Below are 26136 nucleotides of genomic sequence, written 5' to 3' on the forward strand. Positions count from 1 at the left end.
TGAACTCGACGTATATATCAACTCACCGTCGTAACGGTGATAAAGCCTCAGCCCTTCTCCAATATCCCTTTATGCGACCACAGCAATTGAGATCTACAATGGGATTAATATTGATTTATCGTTATCGTCATAAACGCACATGCACGCACGAGAACCTCGAGCACGAGCATATCCTAATCCGTATTAATACCGCTCGGCGAACACTCCGGGGACTCGCTTCTTTCGCCAACAAATCATTTCGCAATACACTTTATTCGCAATGTTTCCACGTCCTGATCTTTCCACTCTCAGATTCACGGGGACACGCGCCCCAGCCAAATATCCGGTGACGCAAAAAAAGGAACTAACCACGACGAAAATTTGAGCGGTTTCTCGGACGTCGAAAGTGCCGGTAGAAAGCTGAACAAATTTTGCGACGCACTGACTAATTTCAACTTCGGGAATCGCCACTTTTCGAGGCACCAAACTGTTCTGGCAGAGGTAGAAAAACGTGAGCATGTTTCGTCGCATTAAAAAAATAGTTCATCGATCGTCCCACGCCGAGGTTTGAAGCAAAGTTGTTGTTGGGGTTGCTCTGTACTGGACGAGATCCAGAAACAAAATCGAAGCGTGTAAAATCCAACGATTCTTCGTAATTACACTCAGGCACGGATCGTCAAATGTGTCGTTAGTGCATTTTAATGCGTGCCTAGTACAATGTAACAAGGAATATATAGAGATATAATTTTTTTCTCAAATAGTTTATGCATGTAAATATAGATTTATTGTTCGCTCCATATCACTCTTTGAGATAATTGCGCGACACGCTACCCACACGAGGAACTTTCCGCAGTTAGAACTTTTCAATTTTCAGAACTACCCTCACCGAGCCATGCACAGCGCGACGATACATTTTTTATTTGCAATTTCGTCGTCCGACGCATAGCAAAAGTGGCAGTTAGCGGATCATTACTTCCGTCCAGCGGAGGGAAACGCAATGCGTCGAGTTCAAGGAGTGTGAACGCATGTATTTCCTCTCGATTCATGGTGGTATTTTAGAAATATCGAATCGTCTGACATGAGAAAAATGAGGAGAACGATCGATTCAGCAGTAAATGCGATTTAGACTCGATTATTTCTTGTATTCTTCATGAAAATGATCATAATTTCGTTGGACTAAAGGAAAAAAAAACAAGTATTCGATGATATTTGAAAAGTTGAGCATCAGCTCGAACAATAATGAACAAATATCGGTGTTTTCAATGTTTTTTTTTCACGTCGAATGACGCTATTGCGCATTAAATTCATGACGTCGAAATAGTATGTTAGACTTTGAGCTCGTAGGGCATCACGAATCACTGAGCGGCCTTTGAAGAAATCGCGATCTACGATTATACCGTGACAACAAAGACGACCGTTCTATATACGTTTTGACAGGAAAAAGCAAACGCTTTTCGCTCGTTATAGCAATGTCGTTCTCGCTGTACATAACGTCGTGTAAATATCAAAGAAAACAGAGATCGACGTCGACGTCGTTTCAACGGGACGTTACAACTTCAGATATTTATGCGGATGTAGAGAACGAGAGGAGGGCGGATAACTTGGTGGAGTGTCTTTCAAATGGACAAAGGTAGAGAACGAACACGATTAAAGCAATTGAGTGAGCAGCTTTTCGCTATTATTTTTTGTACCAATGCATCGAATCTTACAATCCAAAACATCGAGGAATACATGAAAGAACGAGAGCTCTTACCGAGAAGAAAGACAAATGCGGTTCCGCCGAATCGATCGCTCGTAGTCTGGGAATATTTTTGAAAAATCCGTACTTTTTGTATCGTTAAATATGAAAGTGACGATTCGAAGCGTTGGATGTTCTCTCCTAGAAGTTAGAATCACAAAAAAAAAAGGCAAATTAGCTCTCGGTTATAATGGAAAGAATAATGTCGTGAATAAAACCCTAAAATCTTTAGGAGCTGGCTTCTCCATCCGTCGTTTCGCGTTCATTGCTCAGTTCGTCATGAATCCAAAGTCTCTGGATAGAATGGAAAGTATAGAAAGTTGGTGAAAGGAATAAGTCCCGTGAAAAGGGTGCCCGGTCCTGAAACGCTCGAATATCTTTTCCAAATCATTAATTCACGATTCGATCACTGCGAAGAAATGTATTTCGTACTCTCTGTTTTATTCAATTGTGCGAGTATGTTCTCGAGTGTCGAGTACTTTATTCTCATGTGCTTTAAACGCTCGTATTCCCTTGAAATTGAATCCATTAACTCGGCCATTGATGAGAAAAAGCTAAACATGCTGAAAATGTAATTAGCAATGTTACATCCAAGATTCCTTTTACTCTCCGAAGCGTCGAGCAGCTCTTAAAGATAAATTAAATTCTGGAAGTTGGAAAATTTGTTGAAACGAGCGTTCATCGAGAAGTTTTTCTTGATCAATAAAGCACCGGCTTTGTGCTTGGTTATTCACTTTATCGTGTGGAAGAGCATCGCCAAGTTTTTTAAACATCAGCGAATATCCTGTACCGAGTCCGCAGAACCTCGCAATTATTTTTTCTCCTTCATTTTTCATGTGTGTGCTGCTATGAGCCTCGTAAAGGTCAATTTCTCAACGGTAATGTTTCCACAATATTCTCAACGCCATACGTATAGCTATTTATTTTTATTATTATCACCAGTTCAATAACGACGAAGATTCTTATTATATGTATACGGAAACTTTCTCCTCGCAGTCGCAAACTTCTCGAATCTCGACTATCCTTGTGTTGTACAAACAACTCGATCCCCTGACTCTCTCTCTCTCCTTCTCATTCTTCCTTCCCGATCGTTGCAAAAATATAACACAAGACGGCAGCATTGTTTCGTTTTTATAAATTGTTATTTCACGTTCGCTCGGTCGACAGGCGAAAAAAGAAATAGCCGTGATATCGAAGGACGAACCAGTGTATCCTTTTATGTGCGCAATTTGAAGAAATATCGATGGACGACAAAAGGAAGACTGGAGAATTTCTCGAAGAATAGATTTGGTATTCCGTGTTGTATAAGATGAAATATTCAGTGGAAAAATCTGCAGACGCCGGATTTCATGTATTCCAACATTGTCTCGACAGGAACTTCCCCCTTTTTTCTTTCATTCGACACTCTCGTACTCTCGAAACACCGACGCGAATGTAAATCCCCGAAGAAACGACGAATTTTCAATGGCAGACCGCAATTCACGTGTACATATACATATCTACGTATACGGGTGTAGCTCTATACAGCACTTATAGTCGAGAGCATCGCATGGGAATTCGTCGCGTTAGCACGATGAAAAGACGAGTCCCGGTGAAGTAGCTTTTTCACCAATTTTTCAAGATAGAACAAAGCAAAATAGCTTGTAAAAAGAAAATGAGAAGAAAAATGTGCAAATTGGCAGTTTGAAAAAAAAAAAAGTACGTCCTCTTATGTACTCAACATTTCCCACGGTCTGAGACACTATTTTCCAAGCCACTCATACAAAGAACTCATCCAATCTTCATTATTTTAATTGCTTTACGTTTACACACCTGCCACACGATTTTTTTCAGTCGACTTGTTTACACAACGTATGTTGAGACGTACGAACGATTCTGTCAACTTCAAGCGTTTGATTGGTCATATAAAATTGAGTTTATAGATCGACCAGACGAGAGTTCTACTTGATACCCCATAAATCCTCGAATGTAAGGACGTCCATCGAAAAAGAAGAAAGTGGTGAGGACACAGTGGTGAGTCGAAGAAAATGGGGGAGTCGCGCACAAGGAGATACAGTAGTGTGTATCAGACCTGAGTCTGTTTACAGTTTGATGGTCTTTCTCGTCGACCACAAATAGTCACATCAGTGAGTTCCAATTTTTCCTATCGAACGACCCAATTCTACTCGCTGCTTCCTGTTTCTATTCCCTCTAGTTTTCTCGGTCTCTCGATTGTCCCATAGAGTGGCCAGCCAACCATCACGACACAGTGCAATCATCATCTGGCTTTATTGTCTCCGGGCTGTCCAACGAATTGACAGTACTTTATGTGTTATATATGTATACACAGGTTCCTCGTACACCTGTATTCATCTTTATTTATATACGTTTCAATAAAAGAGCTCGTGTAGAGTCCCAGCGAGTGTAGAACACCGGGACATTTTTCAAGTGATATGAAACACGCTCAATCGGTAACGGAACCCGCGTGCTCAACTATTTTTTTCAAACTTTTGAGCTCCTTAGAAACTCTTAACTCTTGCGCACATCAATTCGTCATACGTCGAAATTGTTTTATGGCGAAGAACCCAATACGCTGGGAAAAGTCGTTACACCGAGTGGAACGTAATTCTTGTATACTTTGGCACGACGGTTTTATTGCGAATAGTTTCCGGCGATATGAAAATTGGTGAATTATCGTCACTCTGAATTCAGTCTAACGAAAATAGGAACGTATTCCGGCACCCGGATTAGTGGATGTTTCTTTTTCCCTGGTTTGAAAAGCGGTTATTTGCGTCCTCAACTATTTTGCGAGGATAAGTTGCCTCGTGCAACTCAGTAATTAAGTTATAATATACTTTGAATGAAGCATCAATGTATACACGAATTTATGTATGTACATAGGGAGATGATTTTTCTTGCTGGCCAGAGAGAAAGCAGACCCTCAATGCTTTGACTGTATACATAGTTATTCAAGATAAATATACATAAAGAGCATTGAGGGCACACGGGTTCTGCGTTCACGAGCTCAAGTGTACCTGGTACTTGTGGAATTACAGTGGTCTTTGGTGATAAGGGGGATTGTGGCCAACACAGAAACAGTTTGCAACAGGAGCATCCCTTTGCACCCTCTCCTCGTCCTCCTTTTCACGCAGACTTCTCTGCTTAACCTCTGCTCATAGTTCCAGAGAATCGTTCCTCCTACTTCCGCGTGCCCGGGTTCTTGAAACTTCGTCCCTTTTGGACTGCAAACTCGACATTCCCTGACCCTTCCAACTCCCCGAGATTAACTCTAGGACACCGGGCTATGGCCGAATTCTCCGACCCGCAACAATTCTCCATTGTTATTTCATATTTCGAAGGGACGCGACTTACATTATGAGCTCAAAAATAAACAACTAAACCGTCACTCGTCCCATTGAGAATTTGTTTCCCCAGTTTTCGCTACTGTTATAAACTGCAATAAAACCATACATTTTTATTCAAATTTCGTATTCCAATTCTTGTGGATTCTCGGGATATTCAGAGTTGCTGGCTCCCAAAAATCGTTTTTTCCGTATTTTCAATGGGATCGCCCAAATTTTATTTGTTTCTTGTTTTTTTTTTCTATACAACTTTAAAAATAATTGAGTCTTTTATCGATTATAAGAGAACAAAAATTGAATAATAATTTTTTGTCCAAAATTAGGAGAAATTGGAGCGATTCCGACCGCCTAAAGGAAATTCATTAATAATCAACCACGTGATGAAATTACAAAATAAATTTTCGATCTATTTTACTCCTTGATATCTTGTTTACAATTTCCGATGTAATTTTTAACAGATAGATGAAAAAATTGCTAGATATTTAGCGAAAAATTCGTAACATTCGGGTTTACCCCGAACCTCCGGGGTGATTTGAAAAAAATCAATCGATATGGGGGTAAGAGCAGAACTTCCGGAATGCCCCCAAACTGCAAAATTTTACGAATTAATCAATAATTAAAAAACAGTAGGGTAAACCCAAGTTTGAACTGCATTAACGATTCTTATATAGAATAAGGATATTAAATTAATTTTTTTAATAACATTGAAACCCCGTTCATACCGTAGTTTCATCAATTTAATGTATAAACAAAAATTATGTCAAAATGTACGAAAATTTATGATCGGTCTTACCTCGAAGAAAATAAGTCACTTCACGTTTCAAACAATGCGTGAGTACACTAAACATCGATAGGGCCATCGCATGAGTTCAAATGCGTGAAAGTGGGGGTTCCAAAATATTAAAATTTTGCGTTGTCCGTATTTATTCTGCCCTGCGTCCGAAATTAGCCCACTCTCCCATACTAGTCAAAAACAAAAAAACAAAGAAATTTGAGAAACAAAATTCATGAAACTTGAAACGAAAAATGGTGTCTTCATAGGTGTCCTGTTCACCGAATACTTCCTACGATGTAAATTTTTGGACTCATACTCGTGAGTCGCGTATAAATAAATGCTGGGTGTATATGTATATGCGGAAATTTCGAGGGAAAAAGGATCGAGAAGTGAGGCTGTCAAAGCTTCATAGTTATATATATTAATGAGGACACCGAAGCGGATGTAATATACATCGGGCAAGTAATGTACATTCTCATGTATAGTGTGACACGTGAAGCAGCCCAAGTACGACAGTGTCTTTCTCGGGTGTCCGGACTTGCCGTCCGAGTGGTCGCTCGAGCGGCAGGTTTTGGGGTACTTTGTGTGACCGCACGGTTCTGGTTTTGTAAAAATTCATGAACCGACCGAAAGCAAGAACAAAAAAACTTTAAGCCTGTAGCTAACGAAGCTTCACAGAGAATGTCATGGATGGAGCTTTTTCCTCAACTCGAAGACGGAAAGTTTTATTATACATCAGGCATTCCGCATAAAGTGAATCATGAATATTTGACAAAAAAAAACTCGCTTTTACGTCCACGAATTTTGGTCGGGCTCGTGAAAGCTTTGAGATTGAATAAAAATTGCGGCAAATTAATATGAAAACATTGAATCCAAGTCTCTTAAAATATAAATTTTAATTGCCTCTTTCCTTCTTCCTCGTCTTTTCCCGTTGAAGTATCATCAACTTGTAAAAGGGACGGAACCGTTGAATTATTTTTATGCCATCATTTCGGTTATTCTTGTTAAGTTAAGTCCACTATCTTCCGTTCTTCGAACTCCTTACTCGAATACTCATTTCGTCCTCTTGAATTTCCAAATTTGCGCCACACTCAATCAGAAACAACCGAAAGTACGACGAATAAAATATTTTGTATTAATAACCGCTGATTACGAACCTTGGAAAAGTAGGTGTTTTTTTTTCGTAAGTTATTTTCTCAAAGGGAGAGCTAAACTTTGCTAGTTTTTATGTTTAAAAAGCGACATTACTTTCGAGAGCTTGCCAATTTGGAGTGAACGTGAAGAAAGGTCACTACACCCCTGTGTGAAAGCAGGTTCCGGAGAAATTGTGAAATTACAGAGAGCAGTGTGTAGTGCGAGAATTGGAGGTAAACGATTCTGGCCAATAGGTGGGGGAATGAGGCGTGTGTACTGGAGCCTTAACCACAATTTCGTTGTCGAATTCGCGCTCAATCGAGAGACCACGTGCTTCCCTCTGCTGGTTTTATCGGTGCAATTCTTAGGTCACCGGCCACAGGGACGCGAAAGAGGGAGTGGGCAAGAGAGAGAGCGGACGAGGAAAAGGAAAAGAACAGAGAGCGCGAACGCGGTAAGAAGAAAGAGCAAGCAAGAGAGGCAGAAATGCATGACATCGCGAACTTCGTCTTCACCATGGCGCCGCAGGCGTCGCAGCCAAACTGAGATCGATACCGCCACCTTTAGTAAGGACCGTGCCTCACACCCTTTGAATCCATGTGTATCGATTACCAAACGCTAGAAAGGCCCAACCAGCCGATCTTCCGCGTAGCCGGATACGCCCTTTCACCATTCCATATCTCGTATATACATAAAAATAGTTTGTGTAACATGAAAACTTGGTACACAGCGTGGCTGAAGCACCTTGCAGCGTCCACCTTCTCGTACAGCGTCGCTCGATTCAATACACGGGATATGCCGATATAATTTCTACCACCAGCGATAAGATCGTCGCCTGCGTCCTCGGTGTCGTTCTCGTCTTCGTTCTTGTCGTCGTCATGGCAAGGAAACTCGGCAAATTAGCACATTTCCCGACTCTCACGTTGTCGTCAATTTGAAAACGTTCCTACCCCACTATATCCACCATTGATATTCATACTATTCATGAGCTTGCATAAACGTATGCCAGCGTGGGTACACCTACATTCTAATACTTCCCAAGAGACGTAATAACGAACTTTATCGACTGTGTTACGAGGTCCTTACTCCAAATCGACGAATTTTCATATCTCACTGAAAATAAAAGGTGTCGAATTCTCGCGAGAAAAGACGATCGCGCAAGAGAATTGACTAACATTTTTCTTCATAAATTCTCTCCTAATGGTACGACTAGTTTAAGAGCCAAAACATATTGCGACATCGAGATGAATCGTATACCGCTGAATTACCTTTCAGAACTGCTTCCGAGAACCTTTTCATTCACTCGAATATGAAATCTCGAAATTTTTCGAATCGAGGAAATCTCAGTCGAGGAAATATCTGACGAATCTGGATGTCCAAACCGACAGATTGCCATCTTACAAGAATTGGTTTTCGATAATACGTAAATTAGTCGGCAGTCGAGTTCATTTGTACATGATTTCGACAACGCAGAATTTTTGTTCACTGCATTGGCATTTGTATATAAATCATAAGGCTGAGAGCTAACCCTAATCAGCCACTATTATGCAATACTCTATCAGGGCCTCATAAAGTTTATGCCTGAGTATGGCGTGATTGGGCCCAGCCTCAGCAGGACCTTATTGAAATATTTGTTGGTAAGGCCTCATTCTGGCAGACCCGATCAGAAGCATTTCAAGTTTACCTGATTTCAAAGTTACTCTGGAAAACCTGATAATAACCACATCAGGCAACAACTTTAAGGTTGCCAGTTCTCTATAACCTGATCGTGACCTTATCATAAACAGGCAAACCTTCGCAAATTTATAAGTGGGAGGCCACATTTTTGAACAGGGCAGTATTAGGTAGCCTTATAAACGCCCTAACAAGGCAGCACGGTAACTTGACAGTACCCTGCGAAGAGGCACCTAAGAAATTTTCTAGACGGGTACTTAGTGTCGAGAACGCCAGAAAAACTAATATTTTCAAAACATCAGCGTTTTCGGATGGAAAAATTTCTGGATGAGCTACTCAAATGAACATTCAGCATTTGGAGTTTTCTCAAAATCTGGCAGTTTGTCGTAATGTAGTTTCAACATTTTCTCTCCACAGTAGAGAGCGAATTACTTTGAGCGCTCCTTAAGGGGTCTACGCTAAGTAGAATTTTCAAAAAGTTTATTTTTTTTATTGCATTTTTCAAAAGTACACATATATTTAAAAGTATCATACTAAAATTTTACGAAGATCTGAGCAGTCCAAGTGTACTTTTGAGCGGTGTTTACTTGGCTGTCTGCACTCTAAATCCAAGTGTGTTATTGCTAACACACGTTAAGTGTGTTCTGTACTTAGCGCCATAAGGAAACTATAGATTTTTAACACACCATAAAACGTGTAAAAAGTGACCACAAGAAATCTACAATTTGCTTACGGCATTAAGTACAGAACACACTTTACGTGTGTTGGCAATAACACACTTGGATTTACAGTATGAGCGCGCTAATACGCACTGCCCAATGCGGTACCGTTTTTCTCAAAATGACGTTTTTAGACGACTTGTTGATGAAATCTTCGAAACTATTCAACCGATCTTTACTAAAATTTTACTACACGTTTTTTATGACTATAGCTACAGCGCATATCATACGAATTTGGAAATTTTAAGTGCAACTATTTTTTTTTTTGCAAAAAAAGATGACAAAAACGTGTTTTTTTTCATAGTTTTTGGAAAAATGGCTGCCATTTTGTAATTTCTTAAAAAATTAAAAATCGTATGATATGCGTTATAGCAATTTACCTACTGAATTTAAAACCAATTTTTCTTCTCCGATCATCCATTCCAGAGATTTTATCAACAGCGCACACCCATTTCTTTTAGACCTGTCTTCTCTCCCATTTTTCTGTGCGAAAACTGAGTAAAATAAATATGAAAAAAAGAAACTGTGTATTTTAAGAATGTATTTTTCAGGCCTACCATTTTTTATATTCATATTTATAATTCATACCGATCAAAAAAATTCGTGAAAATAGTCTTTTTTTGTCCGCCTAACCACGGTATAGACTCCTTAAATTTTCATCGAAATATCGCTCAGTTTTTGCAATTATCTGCATCGCTAGTCCAAAATACAAAGAACCAAGTATTCTAGGGGGGACCAGTTCGTTCTAAATTCAAAGATCCAAATCAAATCGCTGGATGGATGGGATAATATTCAAACTGTCGTCGCATCGACTCGTCAATATTTTCGTGGAGAGTCAGTCTCTCGTTAAGTCCGATAGGTATCTACGAGGACGTGTGGCTCATCGATTCCTACACTTGGTCGTATGGCGGTGCAAGTTCGAAAGGACGAGAGACTGCGGGAAGAGGTCGAGGGCGTATTCTCCATGTGGACTCACATAGCGATGTTTCGCCGAGCAGAAATCGATTTCATAAACGCCCGGACCACGTTAGGTCGTCGCGAACGGAAGATAAAAAGAGAGGAGAGGAATATGCGAGTGTATAAATACGGCGGGAAGGGAGAAAAAGAAAATAGATGAGAAACGAAAAGAAAAATAAAAGTAGTAATGAATGCTGTAAACTCCGGTGGACATCGGTCGGTAACGGATTCAAATAAAACTCTCGGTCGCACACGAAGCTGGATGTAGCTACAAGTCTACTCGTAGCTCATACCAACGTGCATGTTTCTGCCATGGTATAAAAACATAATCAGTTGGACCTGCCTTTCGGAATTCTGATAGTTTGCTCAGCTCCAGTGGAATTCAAACACAAACCTGTGGCCCTTTGATTTTGGAATAAGCAAACGACCAAACTCCCGATTTCTCTCCATCCCTCCGCCCTGTCCCTCTCTTCTTCTCAGCTCCTGATATTCGTAACGCTTCGAGTAGCCTGAAATTATTTACCCGGTATGGTGCGGAAAAGCATCTGGAATCATGAAACGTGCTCGACGTTGCGTGACCAACGTGAGGCAGTCATATATTTACGTTTGAGTACCTATAAACATAACAAATATGTACGCGCGCCAGTTGAAAACAGCCGAGTTTTTTCTTTCTCATATACGTTTTATTGATCGAACACGAAACATTGCTTCTCCAACCGATCAAAGTTTCATCGGCCCCTAACTTTTTTTTCCTTTCTTCTCAAACAACATTTTTGACTCCCTTGTGCCGAAAAGATTCTCGCCAATTTGTTCAAGCCTGCAAATTGATGGAGGAGCCTATATCTTTTATAGCTCACTTTAACGAACTTCCCGATTATATCTTTAACCCCATTTCCTCCGTCAGACGTTCTGACGCCTCAATATCTCACGCCCCTCGCCGCATTCGCTCCGCCGATCTCGATCGTCAAAGTCTTCTCTCAAGATAAAACCAGCAATCTTTTCGATCGTCCTTCCATTATTTACCAATTATTTTTATCCGCGTAACGATCGAAAAAGGTGTTGCGTTTCTGTTCGAATGTTGACAAACAAAATGGCTCGTTTTTACCCCCGAGTATTTTTCCTCTTCATCGTCGCTCCATATTATACTTATCATCAAGCCTTTTGCTACCTTCGAAAATCCATACGCCTGTACATATAATTTAAAAGAAGTCGAAGAAAACATGAATATTTACATTGCCAACACGTAACATATGCGATGAAACGCAAAAACGCTATTTCCGCGCGGAGCACCGACAACCATAAACGTACGTATACGAAAGGGCACTCCGTGTGTCTGCAGGCTGCGAAACAAGCGCAAGTAAAGAATCTTGCGCAAATATGTATTTATTTTTTTATTTTGTTGCCATTGGAGCACGCACATGTAGATGATGTAAAAAGAAAGCGGAAAAAGGTTCGTTCCTTTTAAAACGATGCGATATTACGTATCTTCGAGACTGAAACACGAGTGGTAGGTGCGGTGGGTTGGTAGAAAAGGCCAGTGAACTCGCGGCGTTCTACCGAGCGAAAGAGTCCTTTCGTAAGTGTATATCTTTCATGAAAGCACATACACAAAATGGTATATTCGTGACTGCTGTGTGAATTATGCATTGCGATATTTTCACTCCGTTGGCCCTTTGCTTGCATTTTCCACATTTTATTCTGTAAACTCATATCTATGTGGATATACAAGTATGCGCGGATGCGTGCACATTAATGATGATATATACGTGTATACACAGGAGAATTCAAGTGATAGGGGCGAGTGTTGAGCAGCCATCAAAGTCAGCGTAACCGTTTAGCCATCGCATGGCAGAGCTTCCATTGTGTTTCCTTTTAATTATTTTTCACACATGATATACGCCAGGTCAGTATTTAGATTAATTTGTGAATTCATTTACACCTGTGATTGAGTATTATTTCCGGCGTTCTGGGGGGTCGTGCTTATTGGATTTTTTCATTTTTAATTATTTGACTAGCAATGGAAAACTTAATATTCGAAAATCGAGTTTTCCAAATTGTTTTATAACGTTTTTTTCAATCGCCAGGTACCAAAGAGTATCAAAGAATACTTTTAATTCGGAGAATCAGATACTTGAGAAAAATCTGTTTGAAAATGAACGTTCCAGGGCTGGAGGCTTTCATTAATAAACCGTCCGCTGAAAACGTCGTGCAAACTCGAATATCGAATTCCTATACAATGTCCGGCTCAAAACAAGACGGGGTAATAAATATTCGACTGACCAACGTATCCCCTCAGGATAGATTAACAAAAATGATTTTTTGCAATATTGTAAAACGAAAAATTGATATTCTTAAGAATTAATGTTTTTAGTGTTTTGATGAAAGTTAATAAAATTCAAGCTTTTATAGCCAGCCCGTAAGATGGAACACTCAAAAAAGTCGTAACTTCGGAATTCCCCTTTTTACAGTATACAAACATGTACGGGAACGAGAAACGTTCTGCGCAGAAAAGCCTCTTTTTATGTGTACATAGATAGTCAGTTCGTAAACCGCGAGAGGCTTAACTCGAAAATCTGAGGGAATAACGAGCTGTCGGTACAGAATAGCGAATCGAACATCCGTGTTGCCTTTTCATTCAAGGTGAATACGCTCTGTAAAGAGAGTTTATGTCCTTCTTACACACATATATAGATTCATTAGTGTTAGGTGACTCGAGGCGCAAAATGAATCTCCGAAACGGTAAATTGTTTGGCTTTGACGTGGGATTGACACTGATCCGATTTGCCTTCCTTCTTTCGATACGATTCTTCTGGAAATAGGTGGGTTTCCAATGCTTTTGACTTCCTCATCATTATTTCGCCATAAAATTTCGTAAAATTCATTAGTTTTAAATATTCAACTATACATTTGCAGGAAACAAAAATTCCTGTTGACGAATACAATTTTGTTGAGGTTCTCTGAAACCGTGATTCAGAAAATTCATAAAATTTGACATAAAAGAGAGAAAGTCACGGATTAAGAGTGACTCTGGCTTCCGCACATGATTTCGCCATGAAATTTCGGGGAGCTCATTAGTTTTAAAGATTCAACAATACATTTGCCAGAAGCGAAAATTCCTATTGACGAATACAGCTTTCGAGTTTCTTCAATGCCGTAATCCGAGAAATCCGCAAAATTCGAAATGAAAGAGAGAGGGCTACAGATTGAGAGTGATTCATGAATGGAAATGCGAAGAATGAAGCCCGAAATATTACTATGGAGGAGTAAAAATATATACTCGACGTTTGGTCGTAAAAAATAAAATAAAAACAAGTTTGTGGCTGGTAAGAGGAGCGAAAATATTTCACGAAAACGATCAAAGTTCCATGCTCGCAACGCCACAAAAATTTCTCGTTTGCTCGATTATATATCATTGCTGGAAAGAAACCCTCAAGATAAATGAAGTCCTCCTCCGCGTGATCGAAGTGATGTGGCTTAGCGCCTGTACTAAGGCGTTACAGACTCACCCTGTTCAACCTTCTCATTTTACACGGACACGCGATCCACTGAAAACTTAGCTAGCACGATTTCTCACCAAGAAACAGATTAAATACACTTTAGCAAAATAAAAAAAAAAATAAAAAAAAAAAAAAAACAGCGGACATCGAAAAAACTCGCAGCCCCGGAGTAAAGAGAAACACTAATTTTGCTTATCGCGTCAAAGCCCGAGATCTCTTCCGATTATAACGTCTTATTGTCACGACAAATACTGAGCGATGGCATGCGGAATTTGTGCCAAATACTCGCGTTCAACGGAGAAGGAAAAAATATAATGTAATTATTGAAAAAGTTTTTAAACCTTTGTTCTTGGAGAAACGAAAAATTCAAAAAAAAATCAAGGAAAATCGTACAAATCTCACTAAGCCGATGTGACCAGGAAAAGTCTGAAAAGCGAGGGACTAGCAATCTCGGTAGCTGAAAGTTACGACAATCCTTTACCTTTCACAAATCCCCCTCCATCAAACGGTGTTTGTACACGGTTAAAAGTGAAAAATAGTCAATTTCGGAGCTGTCAATGAATTCTATATAGTCAAAAGGAGAAAGAATTTACCCGGGAAAATTGGGGTGTAAAGTATTTCTTAGATGACACTAAAGAGGAACTGGTAAGTTGTGACACAATCAAAAGCTGTCAAACTTGGGAAAAAGTGGGTGGGTTTGCTTGAGGGTGAACATAGCCCATATTTCGGTGGACCAGCTTGTGTATATTTTCAGATCCGTAAGATATAATATCTCGCATATACAATAGGTATCGTGTATGTATATGCTGTATGCATGCGCTTTACGAACTCGCTCACATATTCTTGTCGGGGGATCGAGGGAGGAGATAAAAAAACGGAGGAAAAGCGAAAGAGCAAGAGAGATAAATGCGCATATATTGTGAGGTAGCAAATCTTGCGGAGTACGCCAAGACTACGAGCCAGAGTTTTCATATCTCCATCGGATTCTCTATATTTTACTGGTAGCATGTGCCATCTCCCCCTCCCCCCCCCCCTCCCTCCTTCTTTCTGTCGCTCTCTCTCCTTCTCGCTTTTTCTTTTTTTTTTTACTTCGCCATTCTCGCTTTTTCCATCATTCTCTGCCTCTTTCTCTCCCTATCCGTCTTTCTTCCTCTATTTTTTCTCGTCCAATCTACTTTCCTCCACCTGCCAAGACGTAGAACAGTAATACCTCACTATACTCTCGACAATGAGAATGAACAACTTGTATGAAAGGAAGAAAGAATGGGCTGTTTAAAAAAAAATTAAGACATTACCGACGACGATAATGCTACCTTAAATCCTAAGAGGCACTGAGAAGGAGAGAAAAGATAGGGCTAACGTTCGAGAAGCGATAACGATGGGATCCGTTTTTCAAAGCCACTTTTGTCAACGAAACTTGATCACCTAATCATGGGTTTAAGAGCAGGACGATAATATAGGGGTTTCTTTTTCAGTGGAAGCTCTTACCTGAAAAAGTTGTTTTTATCGGAAATGAATATCCACGCGAGTAGCTCATTCACGTCAACGGGAATCTTCGGTACAACGAAAGCTTTGGGTGTGGATTGAAACGCCGTTGAATTATTGAAACGCACACGACTCTGTAGCAAAGGTTGAAAACATGCGAAATTAGTCGAAAAATCACATACCCAATGGCATTTAACAGACACAAAAGCAGCACGCTGCATTGTGGTTTATACCGCAGCCCACTGAACCGTTGAACGAGCTCACTTCACGAGAGCTCTACCATGCACCTACATAGAGAAGAGCTATACATGGATAATTACAAAGCGAAAAAACGTGAGCAATCGTGCGAAAGATCGCGATGAAGGAACGACGAATGCTAAATAAGCCATGGACAGAGGTGCATTGATTTACCGAGCAGATATATAGAAAGGGTTATTGGAAAACTATATGCCATGCCTTGGTAGACGCGTCTCCACACTAATGAGCGAGCAGCAAGCTAACATCAGTAGCACTAAGCCCCTGGAGGATTAGAAGCCTCGGGCGAACTGGCTCAAATGCCGCGTGTAACTCGAAGCCACTCCTCCAAGATCGAGAACGTTACTCGACGTTCTCGTCTCATGATTGCTCCTCCTTTGTTCAACACGTCAGCTCCTCACCTTCCCTCCCCCCCCATGCCTTACACACACACATAAACACACACACACAGACACACATACACACACACATACCTATCTAATCCTTCGAAACTTGATACAGACTCTATAGGAAACATCGATATCACTCAAAACAGAATTTGGCTAAAATCCTCGAAGCTACGATCCAGCGATATTAGGAATAGTGCATAAATTGTCAAAGTCCACCGAAATTCAGTACTTTCGTCTCGATCGATCCCAAACTTCGAGGTGTCCATCCGGTTTAACGAGCTGATTAATTCTCCATGATGAATTTACTCTGTTAATAATAAAGCACCAGCCCCAAGCAACTTTGCCATCTTATTTGTTTACAAGTTTTAATTACCAAGGAACTTGACTTCCACGAGTAACATAGCCTAAGATTACAATGTTTCGAAGAGTGAATACATCACGTCAAAGTTTTCGCACGTAATGGAATTTCGAGTTCCGATATATAGGATCCACTGTAATGAGCTTCCTGAATTTTGAGATCCAAACAAAGCGATTCATCCATTTCTTATCGTCCTGAGAGACTTTTCAAACTTTCAAAACATTCGGTTAACAAGATCTGGCTCATCTCCACGATGATCCTAACAAGCTCAATAACATCAAGTGTGTTCTCCGAAATGACGAAGGTCCACTGTCAAGGACAGTGTCATTTTCGTTACTTATCTCGGCGGAATGCGAAAAGAAGTACGTTTAAAAAGCCAAGAGTCCGGCAGGCACACTTAAAGATGAAAAAAGTGCATGCAGCACGTCCAGAGATATTCCTACTGCTGCGGAAAAGCTCGGGCAGTGCACTAACGACCCTATTGACCACAGTCATTTGGCATTGGTATGTTCCTTAATGAGTGCAGGCACACTCGGGAAGAGGTCGAGCTCTGGATAACGATTCCAGAGCAGATTAAACCGCTTGCAGCTTCCGAGCCCGGGAGCTCCACAAGTCGGTGTAATCCCGAGCTCAGCTCGGACGAAGATCTTTTCCTTTTCTCGTCTCAGCCTCGTGATGATCGAGCATTGTGCTTCGGGGAAAAGAGTTTTTGGCGAATATCGACTAGTTGGAACGTCGAATCGATTAGCAATTGTTACCAGCGACGATTCAAGATCATCAAGGTCGAACAGAAGTGTTTGGATTTTCGGACAACAAATGCAGGGGCCATGAGAGCTGGAGCAGTTCAGGCCAATTCTGCTCACGCGAGGACAGCTCTGAAAAATATTTATTTTCCAATGCAGAGCATCAAAGGAATCGTTACGTTGGCCATTCGACTATCTCTGCGGCTAGTTTCTTGCGGTTAATGTGCTATACATTCACGTCTTATCGGTGCAAAGTTGAATGGAGTTTGCATTTGAAATGGTGAACACTTGGAAGAGAGTCAGCGAGACTTTTTTAATGGTATTTACGTCAATCTTCATGCTCGAATTTAAACGTCAAAGTTAAGGGCTCGCGTCGGTCGCTTTTGAATTCCTCTCTTTCCCTCTCTCAGAATATATTATCCAGATAACATCTATCGTTCTCCGATTCGAGTACTTTTCCTCGTACCGGCATGGAGGGATACACTTTGCTCCGACAATCCGTGGGTCTCGTACATGCACGCTAGTTTCAATTTCAGAATTCTTCCTTTAAATTCAACATGGAATTTCACAGAAGGAATGCCGACGAAACAGAATGTGCGGATATACCGTGATATATGCCGAACGATACGTAAGTCACAACGTCCGTTTTGTTTCAAATGTCGGAATAACCAGTAAATCGGCCGAATCTATGGATCCATAGATTCTCCACCAGGTATAAATCAGTGTAGAGAGTGTATAAGCCAACCACGTATATACGAGGCAGTGGAAACCAGCGACGTTACCGTCGCTGGAGTCGAGACAAACCAGACTGAATATCGAATCGATTGGACTAACCTCTCGTCCTCGTGCACGTAATTATACCGAGATACACGAGAGTACACGTGTACACATTATCACAACTTTATCCAAGAACCAATGGGATTGGAGGATCAAGAAATCCGAACGTTCAATTGGAACATTATTCCATTAACGAAATCTGTCTAATAAAGATTCGGGTTGTACGTTGAACTTTTGTACGTAGATGTACTACGTAGATGTTACTACAGATATACGGGAGGAAGCAGTCTGCTCTTGGGAAGTGATTTGTACCAATAAATTGGAATTGCGAATTGAGTGTACCGAAGTAGATCTTTGGGCAAATGTTTACTCGCGCTATATTTGCGTCGTTCGGGTTATTTCTCGTTAATTCTGCGCAAGGGAGTCAGACAGTGGAATAAGATAGTGTATTTGTGAAGGCATGAACGAGTAGCCCATTGCTGACACGATTACCCATGATTCCTTGGCCGGATACCATTAGATTTTAATGCTGTAAGTCGAGCCGAGTAATCTTGGAGGTAGATGCTCCTGCATTACTTTCCCCGATGGTTATACTTTATCGTGGAATTCACAGGGTCCGGAGAAAGGCAGCCTCTTCAGGTTAGTTTATGAGCTCGGACGAGCTCAGCCGTGTGTAGGACCACAAAATCGTGATATACCTTCGGGTTCCTGAGATCCCAACCCTTTTATTATCATTCTTATTATCATCGCCGGAGAGTTGTACAACGGGTTTAAAACTTTTTCAGGTTGCAGAACAACCCTTATTCGACTCCCTCGCACCAACCCCGCCGAGCCCCTCGCTCTCTCGCACTTTCTCGTTCTCTCTCTCGAGACCTGCCCATCTAGAACTCTCCTCCTCTCTCGGGTAAGGTACAGAGAGTGGAAAAGCTTCATAGAAACAGAGAGTGTATATATCTATGAAGCTTTTCCACTCTCTACTTCAAACGTTTATTCGAGTGATAAAAAAAACGAAAATAGAAAAAATCGTACATAGGGAAATAGTTGAGAAAGTTAGCGGACTATACGGCCGTTTCAGTACATGCAGAATAATTGAGGCCTTCACTTTTTCCAGTGCTTCGCGTGGCATAAAATATAGATTTTTCAAGCGTACAACTTTTTTTCCTTGTACAATGAAAATTCAATTTGCTTTTTACATCGAAAACAAGTTTTCCTCAGGCCTGAGAGCGGCCCGTGGAACAAATCTCGATTAGCTGCCAAACAAGTCAACGGGTTGATAAGGATTTTTTATCCGCGTGTTTTTTTTTCGTTTTTACTTTCGTCGTTGAGAAATCAAAGTTTTGTTTTCCAAACGTATATATATCCGTGAAAATTTCATTTATTCGTAACCGCAATTATCGTTATTTCAATATTATTATCACAAGAATAAATGCGATATGTGCGTGAATAAGAGTGGAAATATTATTTTCGCTCGCTCGCTCGCTCGTGAGCTTCTTTTTCTCGTGCAATTCACAACATATAACTTTGACCCACATTCGAAGCAACGAGAAGAACTCGACGATTCCGTCAATTAGAATATTAGAATGAGCGTCAGACTGTGGATTTTTTGCCTTAATCCTTCGTCCCCTTCTATCTTCTTTTATCCCGATTTTTTCTCAATTTTCATCTCTGTCTTTTCTCTTCCTTTCTCTTTTTTTTTTCTTGCATCTCATCTTCTGACGTTTCTTCTTAGCGTTTGTATAAAAGCCTCTTCAGTGACCCTCGTCTTACGGAACCGAGAAGAGCACACAGAGAATAAAAGAACTGAAGATGAATATATTCCAACTCTCGCGTATATTATATCAATGCTAAAGTGAGGATGAACGAAGGAGAAGGGAAGCCAAAGACACAGGGTGAAAGAGAGAGAATGAGGCAAAAGCTCTTGTGGCACCGCAAGTAGAGACAGCAGTGTCTGCCATTCGGTCTGCTCCCTCTTTTTTTTTTCTCTCTCACGGTTTTCACTTCGCCAAAGCAAGACACTAGAGATTCTCGGGCACAGTACTGACTCATTCGGACGCATCGAATTGCCTTTCTCCGGCCACCATGGAACGTTGCTTATGATGCTCATTAAAGCTCGGTATACTTTTATGCATTTTCCAATCCCTGTATACATATACGTATAGCCGTGTACATAAGGTGACGTATACCTCATATATATATACATATATATATAAATATAAATATAAATATACGCATACAGACATAAAGCTTTTACGCTCGCGAAGCTTTTTTCTTTCCCCGACACCGTGACAATTCGAGAGCCAATTTCAGCTCGGATACGTTTGGTATAATGAGAAAAAAAGCGGAGAAAAATAAAATCGTGTCTTTTTTTCTTCTTTCTGCTTTTCTTGTCTCCCGTGGGTGCCTTCTCTTGGAATTAATCCGGAAAATTAGAATACCCATAGATGAGTATAAACGTAAATTAGAAATGATAATTGCGTTTTTGCACTAATGACACTGGCGTATTAACCGCGGATTATTGTTGAAACAATTAGGATTCTACGATATCCAGAAAATGAAATCTCCGTCGGACGCGAACAAAAAATGCTGCTCGTCCGAGTTTGAGGAAATTCAAATCGGGACCAACGTGTTTAGGATTAACATACTCGGAGGGCTCGAAAACTTTTTCCATTTGAAATATGCTCAATAATGTTTCATTCGATTATTGGAATACCTGCACACTTTTATAGTCCCTTAGATAAAAAAAAAAAAAAAAAAAAAAAAGAAATAATGTTTATTCAACTGATCCCATTTTTCAGGGAACCATCTGCCCAAATATTTTGACGCTTCCGAATGGTTTGAATAAACGTGTCAAAAAAAAACATCCTTTTTTTCCATCCAAGCTATTCCGACGCAAGAATTTTAAATTACGTTTGTATACGAGTATCAAATTTACTTAAGTACTCGAAACTGGAAACATTCGTTGAAGGTTTAGGGAGAATGCTTTTAGCTTGGGGAAAGTAGAATAAGCGGATAATCCTCTGGGCAATGAATTATGTTAAACACGAAAGTCGAGATTGTTTACGCTATGCGGTAAGAAAAGGTCTGTCACGGTATGATCGCGAGGGTACAAGAGCGTGTTCCTTCGTCATATCATCCACGGTGAGGGGTGGTGAGGGAAGGGTGAAAATATTTGCAGTCTGGTGGAGAAAGGTGCAAGTAAAATGCACGAGACGGGGAAACGTCGCCGCCCAGCTTTACACACAAATGACATCAGCTTTAAGCTACACGCTCACGTCGAATTAGGGTAATTTATCGACGCGTTATTTATGCTACCCCTCACTTCTGGCCAACCTCACGTTTCCCAGATGCACCTTGAATACGTAAAATACCTGTATAAAAATACACGATAAGATCTACTCCTATTTTAAAGTTATTCAACTCGCCAAAAATTCCCATGTTTTTATCCAATAAAATTTCATTCGAAACGAACGCGCGCAGCCTCTTTTCGATTTCAAACTATTCATTTATTCACTCCGAGCAATCACATTCACAGCATTCAATTTGAAGCTCCACTCGTACCTGTCTTATCCGAGTAAATTTGCTCTTTTTGCTAGAAAAAAAAAAAAAAAAAAAAAACAAAGAAAAATATATTCTTTTACATGCAAATTAGATTTTCAGGGTATAAATTTTATCGAAATTCCGTAAGAATTTATCAAGCTCTCATCATTTTATTACATCCACTCGCGAGACACGCGAGATTGACGATGGAAAAAGACGAGATTTTTTCAAATAAAATGCGCTCGAACTACTTGAAAAATTGAACAAAATTAAAGACTCGTTACTGACCTGTTAACGTGCCTTAAAATACCCTGAGAACACATAGACTATCGTCTATATATAGCTATGAAATATGTATTATAGTCAAAGTGGTTACCTCAACCGTTACTCACCCTGGGAGACAAGCGGTCGGACGATTCTCAAGCCCTTCGACCTGAAGCAGGAAGAGAGAGGGAGCGAGGGAGGGAGAAGGATGAGCACCAAAAGTAGTTCAAGTCCGTTCAGTACTAAATTCCGTGGCGCGAATATTAGACGTTTCAACGCAACTAACCTCGCATAGTTCTAACATACCACAATTGATAATAATCATAAATTGTATTGAATTTACCTGGGGCGATACGAGATACCATCGTGATAAGTAAATAGTTGGAGGAGCCACGGAACTCGCTCTTAACAGTGCGATAATTTCTGAAAATCCGAAAATCTCCCTCACCAAAGCTCGAAAACACGAATGAATCTGAGATCCAAATAGCTAGATATCAACGACCAATTACGAGAAAACCACCGTTTCTTCATATCACAATATCCAATTACATTTTTTTCGGAGCAAAATATTTCCTGAACTCGCCAATGAAGAACGCCTGACTTGATACTTTTCTGCATAACTACGAACTGTTGCCCTTCAGATTCTAATATACTAAAAAAATGACAACTGTCCTCAGGATTTGTAAGATCGACGATTAATATCATCGCCACGATAAAAAAAGAGAAAAGATGTTTCGTGCTTCTTACGTCTGTACTAAACAGCATTAGATCGTATCTTGTTGTTGTATCAGATCTATTTTTTTCTCCCATTTTCTCTCTTTCATTATACACTCGGGCAAAAGAAGATGGAACGATATGTATATGTAGTGGTACTTTTCTCGAGAGTAGCGCTCAAGAAGAGGGTCAGAGAGACCCGTGCCCGAGAAAGATCGTAAAAGCCCATGGGACAGGGGCTAGGACATGGGCAAAGTAGGAGGGTTCCCTCATTATTTTACTATTCATGTAGCTTCGGGTCTCCACTCTATTTTCTCTTTCTCTCTCTCTCTCTCTCTCTTTCTGGCTCTTTTTCTCTCACACGAATACGTATAACCGTTGCTCTGAAATTCATTTCCGCTCCCTTGCTTCAGCCTTCGGAGGACCTGCGCACCAGCATTCCTTGATCTTTTGGGAAATTGAGAGTCTCTTTTCGCCTTAATATATCTTTGTCTCGTTATTTATCCCTTCAGCTATTTTTTTCTTCTCATCCTCGACGGTTTTCAAAGTGTGAAGGCAATTTTGTATTTGTATAAATATCAATAGTATACTGAGCCTTGTGAAGAGAATTTACAGCCTCCTCAAAAATGCAGAAGCCATACGACAGCAGTGTGTGTGTGTGTGTGTGTGTGTGTATGTGTTGTTTTAATAATGTATTCATGTCTGCATTACCCGAGAACTCTATTGTTCTTGGTCGTATAAACGTAAATATACTTTCAAAACGTTATAGACCCCTGCAACATAGTTGTTTGCTCAGCGACGTTTTTAATAAATTAGCTAGAAGTCATTTACGTTCTGAGTTAATTAAATATACACATTTCCAAGCTTTCTCTCGCTCTCTTTTCCTCCGTTATCTTGCAATGAATTCTGCTTCTCCGTGTTCTTATTTTTTGCTGTCTCTTGTCAACGTTAAAGTCGAATCTTCTTTTCGTCAGCTCTCGTTTGTCACTCAAAAATGTCTAGTTTTTCTTTTGACCTGACTTTCCGTTCGTAGGTCATAGTTCGAATTTTTCACTTGTGTATTTATCCCAGTAGGGCACTTTTCTTTGTCCCATACTTTCGTCTTAGTCTCGTTTCGTGCATCGCAAACCCTTTTTTGTACGGTGGAACAGTGGAAAGCCTCCAAACATATTTATGGCATTCACATGTCGAAACGTAGACGAGTCAAGAGGTCTCTTTCTGGATTTTGGTTCCAAAACATTACAGCAGTTTTACCTTTTACGTATACTAGGTTAGGCGTTCTAGCCGATTTTTCTTTGTCATGTTTGTCAAATTGTTCAAAAATAAAAAATTAACCGAACTTACACGGATGATTTTTTATAAGAATGCTCGCGTAATTTCAATCGATAAGTGCTGCTTTCTAATGTACTTTCATTGTCGTTTAACGAAGTTTCTGACAAAGCAATTTACATAAATTAAGTCATTGATTGCATCCAACTGCTTGTACATCAAATAAGCTCTGGAATGGAATGTAAGGTTGTGATTGTATGAGGGAACCATTAGAAGTAATTTTATAATTAATACATACCATAAAAATTAGAATTCATATGTGGTTATTTGAATATTGAAAAACCATTTTATTCCTTGTAGCTGTACTTTTCAGGCACTTTAAAAGACGAAAAATAATTTCATTATGATGACTAAATGTTGGTTTTTTCTTATGTGCTTGTCATTTCCGAAATAAGCGTATGGAATTTTACAAGTTATTAAGGATCACACCTTTTCCGATATGTCTAGGTTCATCGAGAATTTTTGAATCACTACTAATTATTAAAATTCCAGTCGAATCCTGTCAAAAATTGGCAACTGAGATTCTATGTTTGAAGTACTTTTTAAGCAGCGTCGTTAACCAATCTATTTATAAAATAACTTTTCTGATCTATATGTAAGTGTATGAGAATCAAATGAAATGAATGTTTGCAAATTATGCTGACTTCAATGTTAATGAACCGTCGCTTGTGACATTCAGTGTAGTATTGCTATATTATTAAAATATTCTGTAGGTATCACCACATTATCGTCTGAAAAATGAATCCCATGCTGAAAGAATAATAAAAATAATTGTAATAAGAACATTATTGACAAGCTTGGTTATGAGATTGCCTAAAAGCTGACATCTGAAATAATATTTTTACCGAGAATAAAAAAACGACTCCGTAATTGCCCTTCGACTACGGGGATCAATTTCCTACACGATTTAAGGAAGTTGAAGCGATATATATAGGACATCATACGAAAAATACATTAAATTTTATTATTCCAAATTAATGAATTGAAAATTTACGTGAATCTTCTTGAATAGCGCTTAATTATGTGTGAAAAATTTGGAGAGGTTTCACCGCCTAGTAATCGAGATATTCATTGTTGAAAATGACAAGGTTAAACATGGGCTCTTATAGAAGCTTTCAGAAAATTGCAAACTTCAACAATAAATATCTCAATTTCACGACGGTGAATCATCGGCATATCCCGCCAGAAGTTTAATACTGTCTTAAGCATTCTGTTTAAAAAATTTTAATGTGCAAAGTTGGAAAATAGTTTTAATATAAGATACGCTTCAACCTCCTTAATGTGATATCGACTAGCCAAATTCGATTTTGTAAAATTCTTCTCTTCAAGTCGTATTTGAAGTTAATGGAAACAAACTCCCCTCACATTCAGTTTTTTCCGAACTTGCATATTTGTTCCTGAGCTGGAATCGTCGTTAGGGAAGCTGTGGTTGGTTACACATATGGCATTTCCAAGCAGAAAAATTATAATCCGACCAGAAATATTGTCAGTTAGCTTCTCACGACAGCATATATGTCAAGTGCGCTATGCCGTCATTAAGAGTATGGATCAGTCGACTAACCTCACTTGGAATTTTCGAAATCAAAATTCTTAGACACAGTTTGATCGATTAAAAAAAGGCTCTGTCAGCCTACGCAGAACGATGGCAAAAATCGACTGACAGAGCCTTTTTTTAATCGGTCAAACTGTGTTAAAGAATTTCGATTTTGAAATTTGCAACTATCTCTCTCGCACTCATGGTTGCGATATACCGACTGATATCCATCCTCTTAATATATGTGATCATGAAAAGTTAAAAGCTTCATGTAAATAACGGCATATTCAGACGTATCAGAGGCCAATCAGAATACCAATAAAACTCGCAAAATTCGATATTATTGCGCACGTGGATTTTTTTAGTTAGGAAAAAATAAATAATTTACGTGAAGAGCTTGCGACCAGCAGTCGACCCTGAAGATCGTTTCAGATCCAAGAGGATTCATCTCGGCATATGATATGCACTTTGATAAACAACCAGATTTCGATACACAACAATATAAGGCGAAGCTTAAACGATCCCATTTTCCTTCTTTTGTTTCAGGTCTCGAGAAGTACGGGGATACTCTCCCACTTCGTGAATCTTAACGTCGTCGTACCCGAAGCATTTATATTGGGAAGCGAGGAGCATCACGTGGACGTGGGATCAATAATTAATCTCGTCTGCATAATAGAGAAGGTAAGGCGGTTAATTACTGACAACACTTATAAATATGCATACATTCTCTCGTGTTTCCTTCTTATTTGTTTGGGTGGAATTTTCTCGGGAGCCCAAACGTTTGCAAGCGATTTCTTCAGGGAATTCAACATTGAGCCTGGTACAAAATTTTTCGTTTCATCCAGTAGAACAACGCGGAACGAAATTCTATTTCGGAGGTCAACAGTCAGATTTTTGACGAGCACTGCGGAACGACTGGAATTTTTCTAGTTTTTGC

General features: G+C 39.8%; 1 protein-coding gene across 1 annotated transcript in view; it reads left to right on the plus strand.

Moving 5' to 3' along the window:
* dpr12 (defective proboscis extension response 12) overlaps positions 1 to 26136 on the plus strand; it is a 127516-nt gene that overhangs the window by 87728 nt on the left and 13652 nt on the right. The window contains exon 5 of the mRNA XM_043424010.1: positions 25746 to 25880. Within this exon, the coding sequence (XP_043279945.1) occupies positions 25746 to 25880 (135 nt within the window). The remainder of the gene's footprint in view (positions 1 to 25745; positions 25881 to 26136) is intronic.

This window comes from Venturia canescens, chromosome 7 (assembly GCF_019457755.1).
Source record: "Venturia canescens isolate UGA chromosome 7, ASM1945775v1, whole genome shotgun sequence".
NCBI lineage: Eukaryota > Metazoa > Arthropoda > Insecta > Hymenoptera > Ichneumonidae > Venturia > Venturia canescens.